General features: G+C 42.1%; 1 protein-coding gene across 1 annotated transcript in view; it reads left to right on the forward strand.

Moving 5' to 3' along the window:
- The window catches only part of LOC138249305 (TRPM8 channel-associated factor homolog), a 101993-nt gene that overhangs the window by 34056 nt on the left and 52396 nt on the right, over nt 1-15541 (forward strand). Inside the window, exons 3-4 of the mRNA XM_069203262.1 lie at nt 11467-11561; nt 12838-12925. Coding sequence (XP_069059363.1) covers nt 11467-11561; nt 12838-12925 — 183 coding nt within the window. The remainder of the gene's footprint in view (nt 1-11466; nt 11562-12837; nt 12926-15541) is intronic.

Raw genomic sequence — 15541 nt, forward strand, 5'->3', positions numbered from 1 at the left:
ATAAAAGATGCAATATAGTTTACACATAGACATACAATGAAGTCTATGCATATCATTGATGTAAAAAGATGTTTATTTAATAAGAAATCTTTTGAAAAATAATTTTTGGGAGAAAAGTCTTAAAATGGGAAACTAAGATGACTTGAGGAACTTTCAGCACATACAGTAAAGAGAAAAAGCAAAAACATATGTTATTAATATTTTAAGTACAAATAGTGAGTAATGAATATTAAATATAACATAGTGCATTAGCTGTCCTCAGGCATGAGAAACCTAAACAGTCTAATAAAATAATGTGTCAAATCCAATCAGTACACATACTCATACAAAAAAACATTGTAAATCATTAAATGAGTTAGTATACAACATTGTCGACGATACGATCCTATAGAGCAATGTGAATGGGATCGTCATCAGGGCTCAACAAGGGATCCTGAGTAATATCCGTGAAGGTACAAGTCACTGGTTCAAGAATCTATTGTCAACATTCAAGGAAAAGGGAAAATACAGTGGCACACGAGTGGTGAAAGTGCACCTCGCTTCTGTGAGACACAGAACACAAACCAGAGTGACCAATGCAGTATGTCCTATGTTGAATAAAGATGAGGACTCGTAACAAGGGCAAGCCCGTACCTATGGCCTAGACTGCTTAACCGATAACACATGTGCAAGAATTATCAGTGTCACCAGTGAAAGGTCCAGTGAAGCAATGTGTGCCCGTCCCATGAATCCGAGTCTAGAATCAGGCATGAACCATGTTATTTGTTAAGCTGTCTGTCTCTCAGAGGCGAGGTGCACATTCATCAGTCGTGGGCCGCGGTATTTTACACATAGACGTCATTGTATGTCTATGCATAAATTACTTTGCATCTTTTATGATAAGAGACCCCTGTTCCTTATAATATACTTAGACCCCAGGTTCCTTGTATATCCTTGGATTTCCCTTGTTTCTTTCAAACAAAGATCTGGGTGCAAACATATTATTTAGCATTGGAAACAAAGATGATAACCATGATAATTTTTAATTCTAACATGATATTGCAAGAATGATGTAGGTCCTCTGGAAACTAGACAGTGAAATTAATATGCATTTCTCATTAATAAAATGTGAAAAGGATATTAGACGGTGAAGTTATTTAATTAGTGTATCTACAGATAAACTGCATATTACTCATCAATATTGTGTCATGGTGAGAATTGAGATCCAAGATGTATCTGCTTTCTAACAACCTCAGAAGTTCTTCATGATTCTCACCTCCATCCTATAATTCAACCCTGTCAATGCTAAAAAATCGCAAGACGTCATGATTCTGATCATGCACGCTTTTGTAATGTCTAGTTATTACATAATTCACATCAGCTCTTTTTAATACCGGCTCAAATGTGTTACAGAATTCTTTACATACAGGGAAGATAGTGCTGCCCACGCACAATAACTTGAGGCACAAGTGTAGCATATTTCTTTCTATCTGTGGGTAAGACATATGACTCAGTATTAGTGCTCATGTTGCAGGCCTTGTATGTAATTCACCCAAAAAAGCATTTTCCCAATTTAAGCAAGTTATTACTAGAATTCATCTTCAGATAAGAGATAAGAAATTTTTTTGAAGTTATCTTAAATCAACATTCCACAATTACGTACCATAAGTCAAAACTCCTACAGGATACACTTGTTTCCAGTTATCTGAAGAAGAATTCCAGTACCTTCTGGCATACATTGAGAAGAGGCTCAAATGTAATTACAAATGAATAGGGGCCTGCGCCCCACCTCTATTGGGCCTAGGGGATCCCATCCACCAGGGCCAAATAATTACAAAAAGGGGAGGTAGGATGCACACTCCCTCCCAGTGCTGGTATCTGTCCCAGGGACCCTAACCGACAGTTAAATACAAGACAGTGACCCAGTGTCCATAACCCCGGGACACCGTGGTTCCTTGTCCAGGAGAGTGTGGGCAAACTCGGACTGCTCTCTCCTGGACTGAGAACTCCCCTTTCCTTCCACCCAATGGGAGCAGTTAAAAATAGCTGCTCCTGCCAGGGGCCTGATTACGATCTCTGCAGCAAATCCAATGCAGCGGGGTTGTCGTATGAAGATGTTTCCAATAGGCTCACCGGCAGAAACATTGTAATACAACGCTTCAGCAGGCAGCCTGGTGTAAACAGTACAGCGGCATTGGCCTTGGCTCCCTTAGGGAGCCGAGGTCAATGCTTTTGCACACAAACACCCTCTGAATGAGCACTGTTGGAACAGTGCACATTCTGATGGGGCTGGCCGGGGGGGACCCAGCACTGCCTTTCTACCTGCCTTTTCATGGCAGGGACCCCACCATGAAAAGTCTGGTGGAAAGTGAAGCAGTGATCAGCAAAGCAGTGCCGAACTCGGCACCGCCGTGGCTAACCATTACTTTGACCGTCACCCCCTGGTGGTGGCGGCGGTCTTCTGGTGGTGTGACCACCAGGATAATAATCCAGTGTTTGTACCACCAGGAGTTTGGCGGTCGGTTGACTGCCTAACTCATAATGAGGCCCAAAGTTCTAGATCCTGCCAGAACCAAATAAGTTGCTGGCTGGGGAGCTGGCTGGGGCTGTGGGGGCACTGGGGCTCCTCTCGAAGCCTCCAATGTACTACTTTGCGTGTGTTCACATCCAGAGGCCCATTGTAAGCAATGGGAGCTTCCTTTTAGCGCCTGCTCTGAGCAGGCATTAAATGTGCCAAGAAAAATGGAGCAAGGAGATCTTAGATTTCCTTGCACCATTTTTTTGTCCCCCTTTACATACATTATGCCTGATGCAGGCATAATGTAGTGCAAAGCGTTACAAAGTGGCGCAATGCATGCATTGCGCCAAGTTGTAAATAAGGTGCAGCATTTTTTACCTACTAACACCACATTAGTGCTCTTAAATATGCCCTAAGTCTCTTGGGCCATTAAATCCATTACCCCAGGAGAACTTATCATATTTTTAAAGCATTCCTAGCTGGACCTCAATGCTCTTTAACTGGCGTGCAAGGCTTTCTTCAGGTTACCTTTATGATTTCATTTTCTGGGCCAACAAATGTTAAAGAGTGACAGACAAGGGTTACAAAAAAATATAAATATAACACTTTCATATTAATCAATATTATTAAACAATGCATTTTGTAGATTGTTGAAATATACATTTAATAAAAAATATTAGTGATTTTTGGGAAAAAATGATAGATTTGAGATTTCGTTGGTGATGTCATAAATGAATGTCATAGAAAATGTCACGAGTGATGCAATATCGGCAGTCATAAGCTGTGCATGACGGTGGCACTAGTTATTGTTAGCTCTACTAACTATAACTGGTGAATTTTTTTTTTTTTTAGTTCAAAATGTTCATGTTTCACTGATATACACACACAACTATAATGTACTTTAACATTTTTTTTTTTTCAGTGAATATCTAGGGTTTTTTCAAACAAAAAAGCAGTCCTTTTATCACACCTAACTACAGTGTACTTTATACCTTTTTTCAGTGAATTTCTATATTTTTTTCAACATAAAATAATATTTTATTATGTACGTAAAACCAACCCCATGCCGAGCACAGCCTTTGGCCAGGCCCTATAGCAAACACCCCACAAGCAGCCAGCCTCATGCTGCACACGACGGCCTTCAGCCATGTACAGCAAGGTGTTGACAAAAGGGCATGGCCTGTGGCCAACCCACCTGGAGGCAGGTATCCACACGCTATGCATGACCTTTTGTCATGCATTGTGTGGGGTTAGCCGCAGGACCTGCAATGCAACCAGCCCCTGCTTCCCACTCCCTGCAGTCAGCCAACCCCATGCTGCAAACAGGCTCTGACCAGGCACAGAGGAGGGTTGGCCACAGGGGTTGGTCTGCCACCAGGGCCTGTGGCCAAAGCCATAGCACCCTGCCAACCACAAACCACATACAGCCTTTGGGATGAGCAGCTTAGGGTTTTGTCTTGAGGCTCCAGAGACCCCATTTCTTGGGGCCAGAACTTATATATTAAGGTGAGGGGGGCATGCAGCCTCCTCCCTGATCATTAATTGGCCCTGGAGCCAAACAAGTAAACAGGGGAGGAGGGTGTGGAGCCCCCCTCCCAGAACCTTAATAAGGCCTAAGACCACACCTGGGGCCCAAATACAATAGAAAAAGGGGAGGCATTTAGTCAAAGGCATGCAAAGTAAAAAGAGGAATGGGTCCCAAAATACGCTTGAAATCCAATGCATTTTACATAGACTTTTGTATTACACATAGAGCAAAACAGCTGAACAGATTGTAATGAAATTTAACAGCAATGTACATAATGGTAGAACATTCTTTTAGCTATTGCAAGTGATGTTATGAAGTGGTTATGAAGTTATAAGGGCCAAAAACTGATACCTTGTAGGTCAGTACAACTAAAAGTAGCAAGGCAGTCCAAAAAAATAAACTAGACTGCATATGTACATTTTCAGATTTACTACATGAACAACTGAAAGACCCATTTATTATAACATGCTAATGGAAACCTATAAACAAATGTAGTGAATAGAATACATTTTAATCTTTACCTTTACTTTACATTCTGTCTGGCTCACAAAATAAAATTGGCCCAACAAGCCGAATTAAAACCATCTTTCAATTGCACTCCTACGCAGCCAAAAGAAAAAATTACCAAGCGGTGAGCCACACTAGCTACTATTTGTACAACATGATAATTTTCTACTAGGAAAGCATCATAATCTCAATTTAGATAACAATAACAATGACTGCCTTTCATTCATCTTGGCGTTCATATGTAGCACAATCCTACTAAAATTAGCAAGGAAGCCCCCAAAATAAACTGGACTGCCTATGTAAAGTTTCAGAAGTACTGCATGAGCAACCGAAAGACCCATTTATGGTCACATACAAATGGAAACCTATAAGCAAATGAATACTGAATAAAATACCTCTTAATCTACATATATTTTCTTTGCATGGTGCCTGGCTCACAAAATAAATAAAACGGTGCCCAACAAGCCAAATAAAAAAACATCTTCCTTATGTGCTCCTGGGCAGCAAAATTAAAAAGGGAGCTAGCAGTGAGCTACTATATGGAGGGCATGAAGATTGGCCATTAGGAAAAAAGATAATAATCTTAATTGATATAACAACATTTATTGGCTTTCCTTCACTTTGGGGTTCATATGTGGAACAATCCTACTAAAAGTAGAAAGGAAGTCCAAAAAATAAATTGGACTTCAAATGTAAATTTACAGAATAACAACATGGTCAACTAAAAGACACACTTATGGTCACAATATTTTGTAAATCAGTAAAAACAACACTTAACAAATAAAACAACAAAATAAATAAATCACAGTAAATCTGATTGCCACTGTGCAGTTATAGTCAGTATTGCCAAAGATAGAAATTCCTCGACTATTAGCTCTCTAACAACTTTTCACCCGTTTGACGAATCACCACAGACTTTCCAGATCTATAGCATTTTCTACATTTTGAGATGATATCCATTTTTGTGGTGAATCCTTAAGGGGGTGCAAAGATAAAAAGTGGGGTCTCAAAATGCATTTTCTCAACAATTACTATTGTATTTGACGTAGCACAAAATCGGCTGAATGGATTTACATGAACTACGCAAATGGTGCAAAGATTATGCATTTTGGGTACTGCAGTTAAGTAGGGTAAGTCGTTTTTAAGTTATAAGGTATTTAAACTTAGTGATTTCATGGAATTTCACAAACTTTTGTGAAACTCTTGCACATGGTAATAAACTTATTTAAAAATATATATTAAAAAAATTAACTTCTCTACCTAATACCACTTGAATAAAGTGATAGTAGGTAGGTTTCTACTACATAAGTATATCTACTTACGTATATCTAAGATATCTAAGGGCCTAGTATTGCACACAGTCAAAGTGTAGTAAAAACAATATGGCTGCATTTTTATTCTCTAAAAATAGCCATTACCCAATTATGTACTGGCTTGTCATTGCCATGCACCACAGTATACAGCAAAGTTATCACAATATACCATACCCCAAAATATAACTAAGCCCTAGCTGTATTATTGGATTTCAGTCCCCCTCCCTCACCTATGGTGTCACATGAGCAACCGAATACTTAATTCAAATTTACAAAGCAGTGCAAGGCCACCTTGCGTGGCCTTGAGTTGATTGGTAAATCTAGAGAAACACAAGGCAGCACAATTCACTGTTTTGCATGACTATGCACATCTTAATCTATATTGCTGCCAGATTTCACATACATCCAAATGCCATGCTACTGTAGCCACTCCACTATCTGTTTTTCCATTCTACGCCACTCCACTCTACTCTATTACAGAGTATGCACCGCCACTGTATGCCATTTCACTCTAAGCTCTTATACTGTTATCACCTCCACACTTTACCTTACGCCACTCCACTGGATGCCTCTCCACTATACATTATTCCACTCTACTCCACTTTGCTGTACGCCACTCCAATGTACTGTATTCCACTGTTTGCCACTTCACTTTACTCCTCTGCAATGCATGACACTCCACTGTAAGCCACTTCATTCTACGCTATTCAACCAGACGCCACCCCAATGTATGCCACCCCACTGTACGCTATTACACTGTACCCCACGCCACAGTAGGCCACTTCAGTCTAAACCACTCCATTATATGTCACTTCACTGTGTGTTACTCCACTATACACTATTATACTCTGTGCCTCTCCACTCTACAACACTCTGCTCAATGCCAGTCCACTCTCTGCTATTACACTGGATGCAACTCCGCTCTATGCCTCTTCAATGTACAACACTCCACTGTATGTCACTCCACCATATGCTACTCCAGTATATGCTATTCCACTCTACACCATTCCACTGCATACTACTCACCTCCATGCTATTCCATTGTATGGCACGCTACTGTATGCTACTCCACTCTACACCACTCCAGTGTATGCCACTCCACTTTTCCCCACTCTATTTTAAACTTTTCAATTGGACACCAACACAGTATACACCACTTCACTGTATGCCATTGCACTATTCACTACTCCATTATATGATGTTCCAGTCTATTCCACTGTACTGTACATCACTACACTCTACAGTGCTCCATTACATGCTCCCCCACTCTGTGCCACTCCAGTGTACACAACTCCACTTTACACCACTCCATTCTATGCTAGTTCATTGGACACCACTCCACTTTATGCCACTCCACTGTATACTATTCCACTCTACTCCGCTCCACTGTACATCATTCTAGTCTATACCACACCACTGTATGTCACTCCACTCTATGCTATTCCACTCTCTGCTACTCCACTCTCCACTAATCTACTCTATGCCACTCCACTGTACTCCACTCTGATATTCCACTGGCCACTAATCCACTCTACACTATTACACACTGTATGTAACATCCCCTCCATTGTATGGTATTCCACTCTACCGCACACCCCTGAACGCTGCGCCACTGTATGCTATTACATTCTACCCCACTCCACAATGTACTACTCCAGTCTACACCACTTCACTATATGCCACTCCACTGTGCTCTCCTGCACTACACACTATTAAACATTATACCAGTCCACTATATGCTACTACACCATGCCCTATTACACTCTACAACACTCCTGCCTATACTTCTCCACTCTATGCTATTTCACTTCATGCCACTCCGCTGTACAGGACTCCATCCTATGCCACTCCAGTGAACTCTCCTCATGTCTACATACCTCCACTCTACAAAGCTGTATTACATTCCATGCCACTCTAGTAGGTTCTACTCCACTCTATCCCTGGACACTCCACTGTCCAAATTTGCACTCCACTGTATGTTGTGCACTCTTTTGTACAACACTCTACTCCACTCAGTGAAAGGTTCCAACACTGTGCGGGCCAGCGGCAGAGCTTTCCACTCTACTGTCAGAGATGCCAGTCCAATTTATAACAGTTTTGTCTACTCTGTGCTATGCCATTTTGATGTATGCCACCCCACACTACAATAATCTACTGTACCCTTACGCCACATCACTCGGCTCAATGGTGTTCCACTCAATGCCACTTCACCCTTCTATTTTCCACTGTACAGTATTCCAGTGTATGCTATGTCACTGTATGCTACTCTACTCTACTGTAATCCACTCTGCGCCACTATAGTGTACATCACTCCACTCTATGCCGCTCCATTGTATGACACTCTCCTTCATTACATATAGCCCCAATCCATATGAGTCTACCACACTTCATGGAACTATACAACATTCTACTCTACCTTATCCCCATATACTACACTGTCCAACTCTATACTCCACACTGTGTCCATTTACACCAAAGTATTGCCTCTATTCCACTATAGACTACTTTTCGATAAAACAGCACTCCACTCTGTTGTACGAAACCCCACGCCAATGTATACCAGTTTACTACCTATGCTATGCCAGTACACTCCACTCCATGCCACTCTACAAGACACCAATACACTCTATTGTACATTACTCCACAGTAGGTTACACTACTCATCTCAACTCTACTCCACCATACAAGACTTTACCTCGCTCTGCGGTACTATACAACAATTCACTCTACACAGCTCCACTGTTGTACTCTAGGCAACTCCACTCTAAAATACTCTGCTTGATTGTATGCAACTCTTTGACACTTTACTCCTGTCTCTCCCTCTTCACTCCGCTGTACAACTCTGTACAACTCCACTGTACCACTGTATGCCACTGTACAACACTCTACTCCACTCTACAATAATCTAGTCTGCTATACAACACTTTAAGTGCATCTTTGTATGTCACTGCATCCTGCTTTAATCCACAATTCTATGACACAGTATTCCATTCTACTCCATTATGCGCCACTCCACTCTATGCCACTCTGTCACTGTTCTCTGTAACAGTTCAAGCCAATCCACACTAGCACACACTACAGCACTATACTGTATACCACTCCATTCTACAAAATCAACTATCCTGTATGCCACACTACTCTACTATAGTCTACATAATTTTTGAGTACTGTACTTCAGCCCACTACACTGTATTGTACAACAAGGTACTCCAATTTATGACACTTTACTCAACTGGGTGCTAAGCTCCTCCGCTCTACTGCCTGGCACTATAGTCTGACATGCCACTCCATTCTATGACACTTTACTCCACTCTGCACTACTTCACTCTGGTGTACACCACTCTACTCTACTACACTCTACTATGCGGTATCCCACTGTACGCCACTACACTGTACTCTGCTCTATGCCACTCCACTGTCCAACACTCTACAACACTATACCACACTCTATGCCATTCTGTGTCACTCTACTCAGCTCTATGCCAATCCAGTCTATGCCACTGTACTACACTTTTTGATACTTGATGACACATCACTCAACTTCTTTATGATACGCCTCTATTATATGACATGGTACTCCACTCTACAAGACTCTCCACCACTGTACTCTACAACACTCCACTTGATACTCCACTCTGTAACACTCTATTTCACCATACACTAAAACACTGTACTCACTCTGACAGTCTAAGACACTCTACTATACTGCTCCACACGCCATTCCACTATACAACTCTATACTCTACAGTCCTTGACTCCACTATATGAGAGACAATACCACTACACTATGTAAGACTTTACTACACTCTACGATACTCTACTCCACTCTATGCCACTCTACCATACTCCATTCTATCGAAGTAGACTTTGCAACACTCTCTTCCGCTGTACTATACAACACTCCTCATAACAACTCTCCACTTGAAACAATGGACTCTATGACTTGAAACACATTTTTAATAAACACTGAACTCCCATGAAAAAAGCATAAGTTAAAACTTATTTATAGTTAGGAAAACATATTTTCCCTATACAAAGCCCATTTAAAATGCACAAACTTAAAATGTTCTAAAGTTATAGTTATAACTTTCATTTACGGTTTATCCACTGCCTTCAAATATTATTAGCAGCGGACTTCGTTACATACTCTTTTTAGCTTGCTAACCAGACAAAACTAACTATAAATCGCCACTCCACCATGTATGTGATGTGACAAATACTGTCATTTAAGACCAACCACAAGGTAATCCCTCATTCCGAGCTCATGTACAAAGCACAGGTTCAGCAAGCTATTGAATAATGACAATCCTCTCCTACGGCCATGCTTGGAAGGCCCCAGGAGCCTTAGGATGCCTTTCTAATAAAGTCATTCTGTGGGTCTGCAGCAGTCCTTGCAGCTCCCCAACAGCTACTGAAATCTTGTTGATGCATCGTCCCTCCTTGTGGCACCACAGCAAGAGCTTAGGCCAATTTTAACCTGCTGTTGCTGCCTTGGATTCACTGAGATGTGAAAATATGCATATTATTACTCTATTGACCTTTATCCATTGTTGGGAAGATTTCCTGCAATATTGTCATCTTGATGTTTACTGCCTTGAACTATTTTTCCACTGTTCATGAGATGTGAATAAGTCTTAAAGTTGTGTGCTATTTTAGTGTACTAACCTGAACCATGTATGACGGATTGTGGAGATTTTCCACTATCTTCCTCATGAGGCAGATACTTCCTCCAACAGCAGAGGAAAGTGATCTTTGTTCATGTTACTTTTTTGATTCTGATGATCTGGGGTTTTGATATCAAATCTGCATAGGTTCCGTAGCTAAGGATTGAAGGGCTCTCTGGTCCCAGGAATTTTGCAGCAGGTTGCTGTTATCAGAGAAGGTGTCATGTGCTACTTAGTTGGTGCGGCAGAGTATTTTGGGTTGACTGTTGATCCACATATAGCCTGGTAGTGAGCTACATCCAAAAACGTAGACCACATTGTAGAAGACTTATTGCAAGAGTCCCCTGCAAACCAAACCGCAGATGTTAGCACAAGAAAATAAGAGAGAGGATACAACATAACAGGGAGTTCAGATAGTATAGCCACAACATGCCAAAATTGACCACCATTATGCCAAGGCCAACCTCAAAGTAGGAGGGTTGACCATTGCACCATAGAGTCCCCACAAAATCCCAGAAATGACCACCATTGCACCACAGTCTGCATTATACCAGGCATGGATACAGCACAACAGTCCACACATGTATGCATGCACCTATGCACCAGTATGTATTCAAATACAAACCAAGATCTTTTGCAAGATTTATCACTCTGGCTACATCTCCTGTGCATTACTCATAGTCCACTACTCCCACTCCTGTCTCCTATATCTTACTACTTCACAAGCTATGGCTCTGTGATTGACAGCAAAGAGCATTTATCACACCCAGTAACAATCCAATTTGCATATGGTGCTCACATCCCTATCAGCAATGCAAACACAGCGTTGCTCACTCTAAAATACTGAACCTTGGCATGAATATCAGTTTGCCTTGATCCACTAATCCTGAATCTATAATCCTCATTCAGTGTGCAGTATTACACATTTTTATAGCAATGTTGTCTCAATTCTTGCAGGATTCACAGCTTGGAGAAGCACAGGCCTTTACCTCTACCCTCTGCAGAATGCATCAATTGTATTTCCACCAGCTGCCATCGGAGCAGACCTGCAGGTAAGACACCTATTATAATGGAATGAAATGTCTTCACATTTTTATCTGTTCTGTTATGTCTAACAAGAATATATTTTGTCATTAATGGGGTTAAAAAAATTATGAACAATGAGGAATTTTGTGGCTAGCTCACATCACTGCTGTGAACATATTGCATTGAGATGAGAGCCCAAGATTTATTTAGCTGCATAAAGCCCATCAGAGTTACCATACTTTGTGCCCTGCTTCGTGCACCCCATTAAAGTCTACTCATGTGCAAAAATTAACATTAACTGAACATTCTTGCTAAAGATTTGCTTCCACTCTAGTATAATATGTATGTGGTCTGCTGCATCCCCATTCATGTCAATTCATTCACACAGGAAGCATGCTCCCTTCCCACAAAATAACAAAGCCTCCTCACCCAAAATACACTTACATGGAGCTAACAGTATGTCTGTGGTCTGCTGTACCTCAACTTATTTTAGTTCATACATGAGGGAAGTACGTCCCATTTCCACAAAATAATGGACCTTCTTCTCCAAAGACACACTTCAACACTTCTATGGTATGTGTTGTCTTCTGTATCCACAATCATGTCAGTTCATACACAATGGATGCACGTTCTACTGCCACACAATGACTGAACCTCCTCACCAAAGATGTGCCTCCCCGCTATGTGTGGTCACCATTATTTCACATTGGAAGCACACTCCATTCCCATAAAATATCTCAGCCTCCTTGCTAAAGTAAGTGTGTGGTCCGCTGTACCCCTACACATGTCAGTTCATACACAAGGGACACATACCCCATTTCCATACAATAAAACATCCTCCTTGCTAAATGTCTTCTTCCAAGCTATTATAGCATGCATGCAGTATGCTTTAACTCTGCTCATGGCAATTCATGTACAGGGGAAGTACACTTCATTCCTAAACAATAATTTAACATCCTCACCAAAGATGTGCTTCCACACTTCTATAATATGTGTGTGGCTTGCTGTACTCCCATTCATACGCAAGGGAAGAACACCTCATTCCCACAATATACCAGACTTATCTCTCCAAACTTGCTCTTTCATGCTCTCGGTAGTATATGTGTGGTCTGCTGGAGCCCCACTCATGTTAACTGATGAAATTATATCCACATGATATTCTTCAGCAATGGCAGCATTTCCTTTTAGAGACAATCCATGCGACCATGCTCCATGTGGTCCGCTGTTGCCCACTTTTGTTGATTGATGTAATTTGTAACCATGCCCCATTCCCACACGCTGATTCCACCTCCTTGCCTCCAGGTGCAGATTGGATGTCATTCAGATGACCTAAGCAATAAGGAGGAGCTCTTTCGCCCACCAGTAGTAATCAAGATCTTCAAGGTTAAGAGTGAGGAGATGACCATCTCTAACCTGTGGGGCGGCCTCATCTATATCCTGGTGCCTACCGGATGCCAGCTTGGGCCTGTGCAAATTACCATACGAGGGGCTGTGCGTGCACCTTTCTATAAACATGGTGGGTAGACTGTGCTTTTAAACCTGAGGGGTATGGAAGAAAAGATATAGTTTTTGTTTCCAGTCTATTATTCAATAATTAATTAATGGTACATGGTTACTTTATAAGTTTCCAGAAATGTATGGAAAAAAGTGATGCCCTACATGCAAAGGAATCAATGTGAGCAAATTGAAGTATTTCTCAGTTGTTTTCCTTTGCATAACTTCTTTTCTTCTTTGGACATGTGATTGTTCTGTTTTTATTGAAAATGCTTCCCACAAGCCTGTCATCCCACTCAGGAGTAAAAGTGGGAGGGGAGATCACCTTGTGTAGAGTGCCTGGTGTTTATGTTTAATCCAGGTTTACAAGTGCCATTATCTTTGATTCTGCTGCAGGTGAAACCACTGAGTCTGCATGGCGTAACACAGTCCGGAACTACTCTGCCCCTTTGGCAGAGTTTGCCACGGAGAACATCATCCTCACCGTCCCTGCAGAGAACGCCCGCCTTGTGGAGAACCCCGGTGCCCTGATGTCCAAGTGGGACGAAATGATGATAGCGGTTGCAGAACTGGCTTCCATCTCTTTCCACTTCTCAAGACCAGAGAGAATTGTTGCTGATGTACAAATATCGAATGGCAAGTATTGCAGCCTGACACTTACTGACAGATGGCCAGTTTAGTGTTCACTCACAGTGCACATTGACTATTTGATTGAGCACATTCTTTGTTTTTCCTGCAGACCCCGAACATTCTCTGATTCAAAGTTGATTTGGTAAATAATGATTAGAAAGGCAGTATTACAGATTCATGTGATTTAAGTTGAAAAGTGAACTGAACTAAAAATTAAGATCTAATCTCTGCTCACGAAAGCAGGTATTCAATCCAGCTCTGGATATCAGGTATTCATTCCAGGTCACAAGATCAGGCATTAATTTCTCCTCATCAGAGTATGAGGAATCACTAGTTTTGGAGGTTTGCAAGACTAAATTCATTTGGAAAATGAACAGTCCTTGAAACTAAAGAATACAGTAATATCTACAATTCTCATGATAACTATCTTTAGGGAAATAAAAATTAGTATTTGGCCTTGTAGCTTGGATTAAGTATTCATACAGATCTTCTCCTTCATACAGCACACAAGTCTCTTAGTTTCATATACACATCTACTCTTTAAGTTTCACAAACTGAGTTACCATCCTTATTTTTCCGGTCTCTTGTATTTTGTGCAAAGCCTTACATCTAGCCCCATGGCCCCTGGTTCTCAGCACCCTCTGCACCTACCACTCTCTGTAACATCTTTAAAAATGTAATAAGTATTCCACTATCAGTTAGGTTGCCCCACAAATGGACGTCAAAACTTTGAGGTGCTGGGATATTGCCCACAGGACATAATCAGTCCAAAGGCCTTGAGAAGCCGTCCTAAAAAAAACAGCTTCCTCTACTTCTGGTGGACATTTAGTGAATGATATCTATGTCTGTGCTACACAGAGCTTCGGTTAAATTCTCCTTATGCTGACGATTGATAACCCTAGGAGTTTATGGGGCAGATGTATCACTGATGTTCATTATTTAGGTTTCATGAGATCATTCAAGAGTCTAAGCTGTAATGCAATCAGACATATAGTCCCTCATTATGATTATGGTCCTTTTTAGCAAGAACACCAAATCCGCGGGTGCCAGAAGACTGCCAGTGCTGCCAGTCTTCCGCCCACCATTCACGAGTACTGCTAGATTTCCGCCACACTTTCTGGCAGAAGTCGTGTTGGTGGGCGGAGGTGCTCTGGCAGTTCCCCCACCGGCCCCACCCTGACAGTAGAACTCCACCAAATGTATTATGGGCAATCATTTGGCCTGGTGGTGTCCTGCTGGCGGGGCGGTGGTGGCTCTGAAAGTGCCCCTTCCCGTTCCCTGCCGGGTGACTTTCTCTCCAGACCAGGTAAGGAGAACATCTGACAGGGGAGGGGGTCAGTAGGGTGGGGGGTGTTGTGTGTGCGTGTGTGAGTGTGTGGTGTCTGCGTGTGTGTATGAATGTGTGTATGCGACTGTGAGTGTTGTGGTGAATGCATGTTTGTCTGCATGTGAGTATGCATGTTTGGATGGGTGTGAGTATGGTTGGTTGAAGGCGTGTATGAGTGCAGAGGTGAATGTGTTTATGTAAGTGTAGGTGAATGGGTGTGTGAGTGGTGCGTGTGGGTGTCTGTGTCCATGTATGAAGGAAGGGTGGGGTGGGAGGTGGAGAGCGCTGGGTCTGGAGGGAGGTTGGGGGTGCTGTGGCTAGAGGGGGGTGGTGGGTGGGGCACTGTGGCTGGATGGGGAGGGCGTCTAGTGCTTGCTGGGGGTGGGAGTTGTCTACCGGTAACAGGGAAGAAATTCCCTGTCACCGGTAGCCTTTCCACCATGGTTTTCGTGGTGGTGCTACTGCTGTGGAAACCATGGCGGGAAGACGGCTCCTAATACCGCCGGCAGTCTTCTGTGGACCGCCGGGTCAGAGATGCTCATCTCCGGCCCAGCA

Source organism: Pleurodeles waltl, chromosome 8, assembly GCF_031143425.1.
Source record: "Pleurodeles waltl isolate 20211129_DDA chromosome 8, aPleWal1.hap1.20221129, whole genome shotgun sequence".
Classification (NCBI taxonomy): Eukaryota; Metazoa; Chordata; class Amphibia; order Caudata; family Salamandridae; genus Pleurodeles; species Pleurodeles waltl.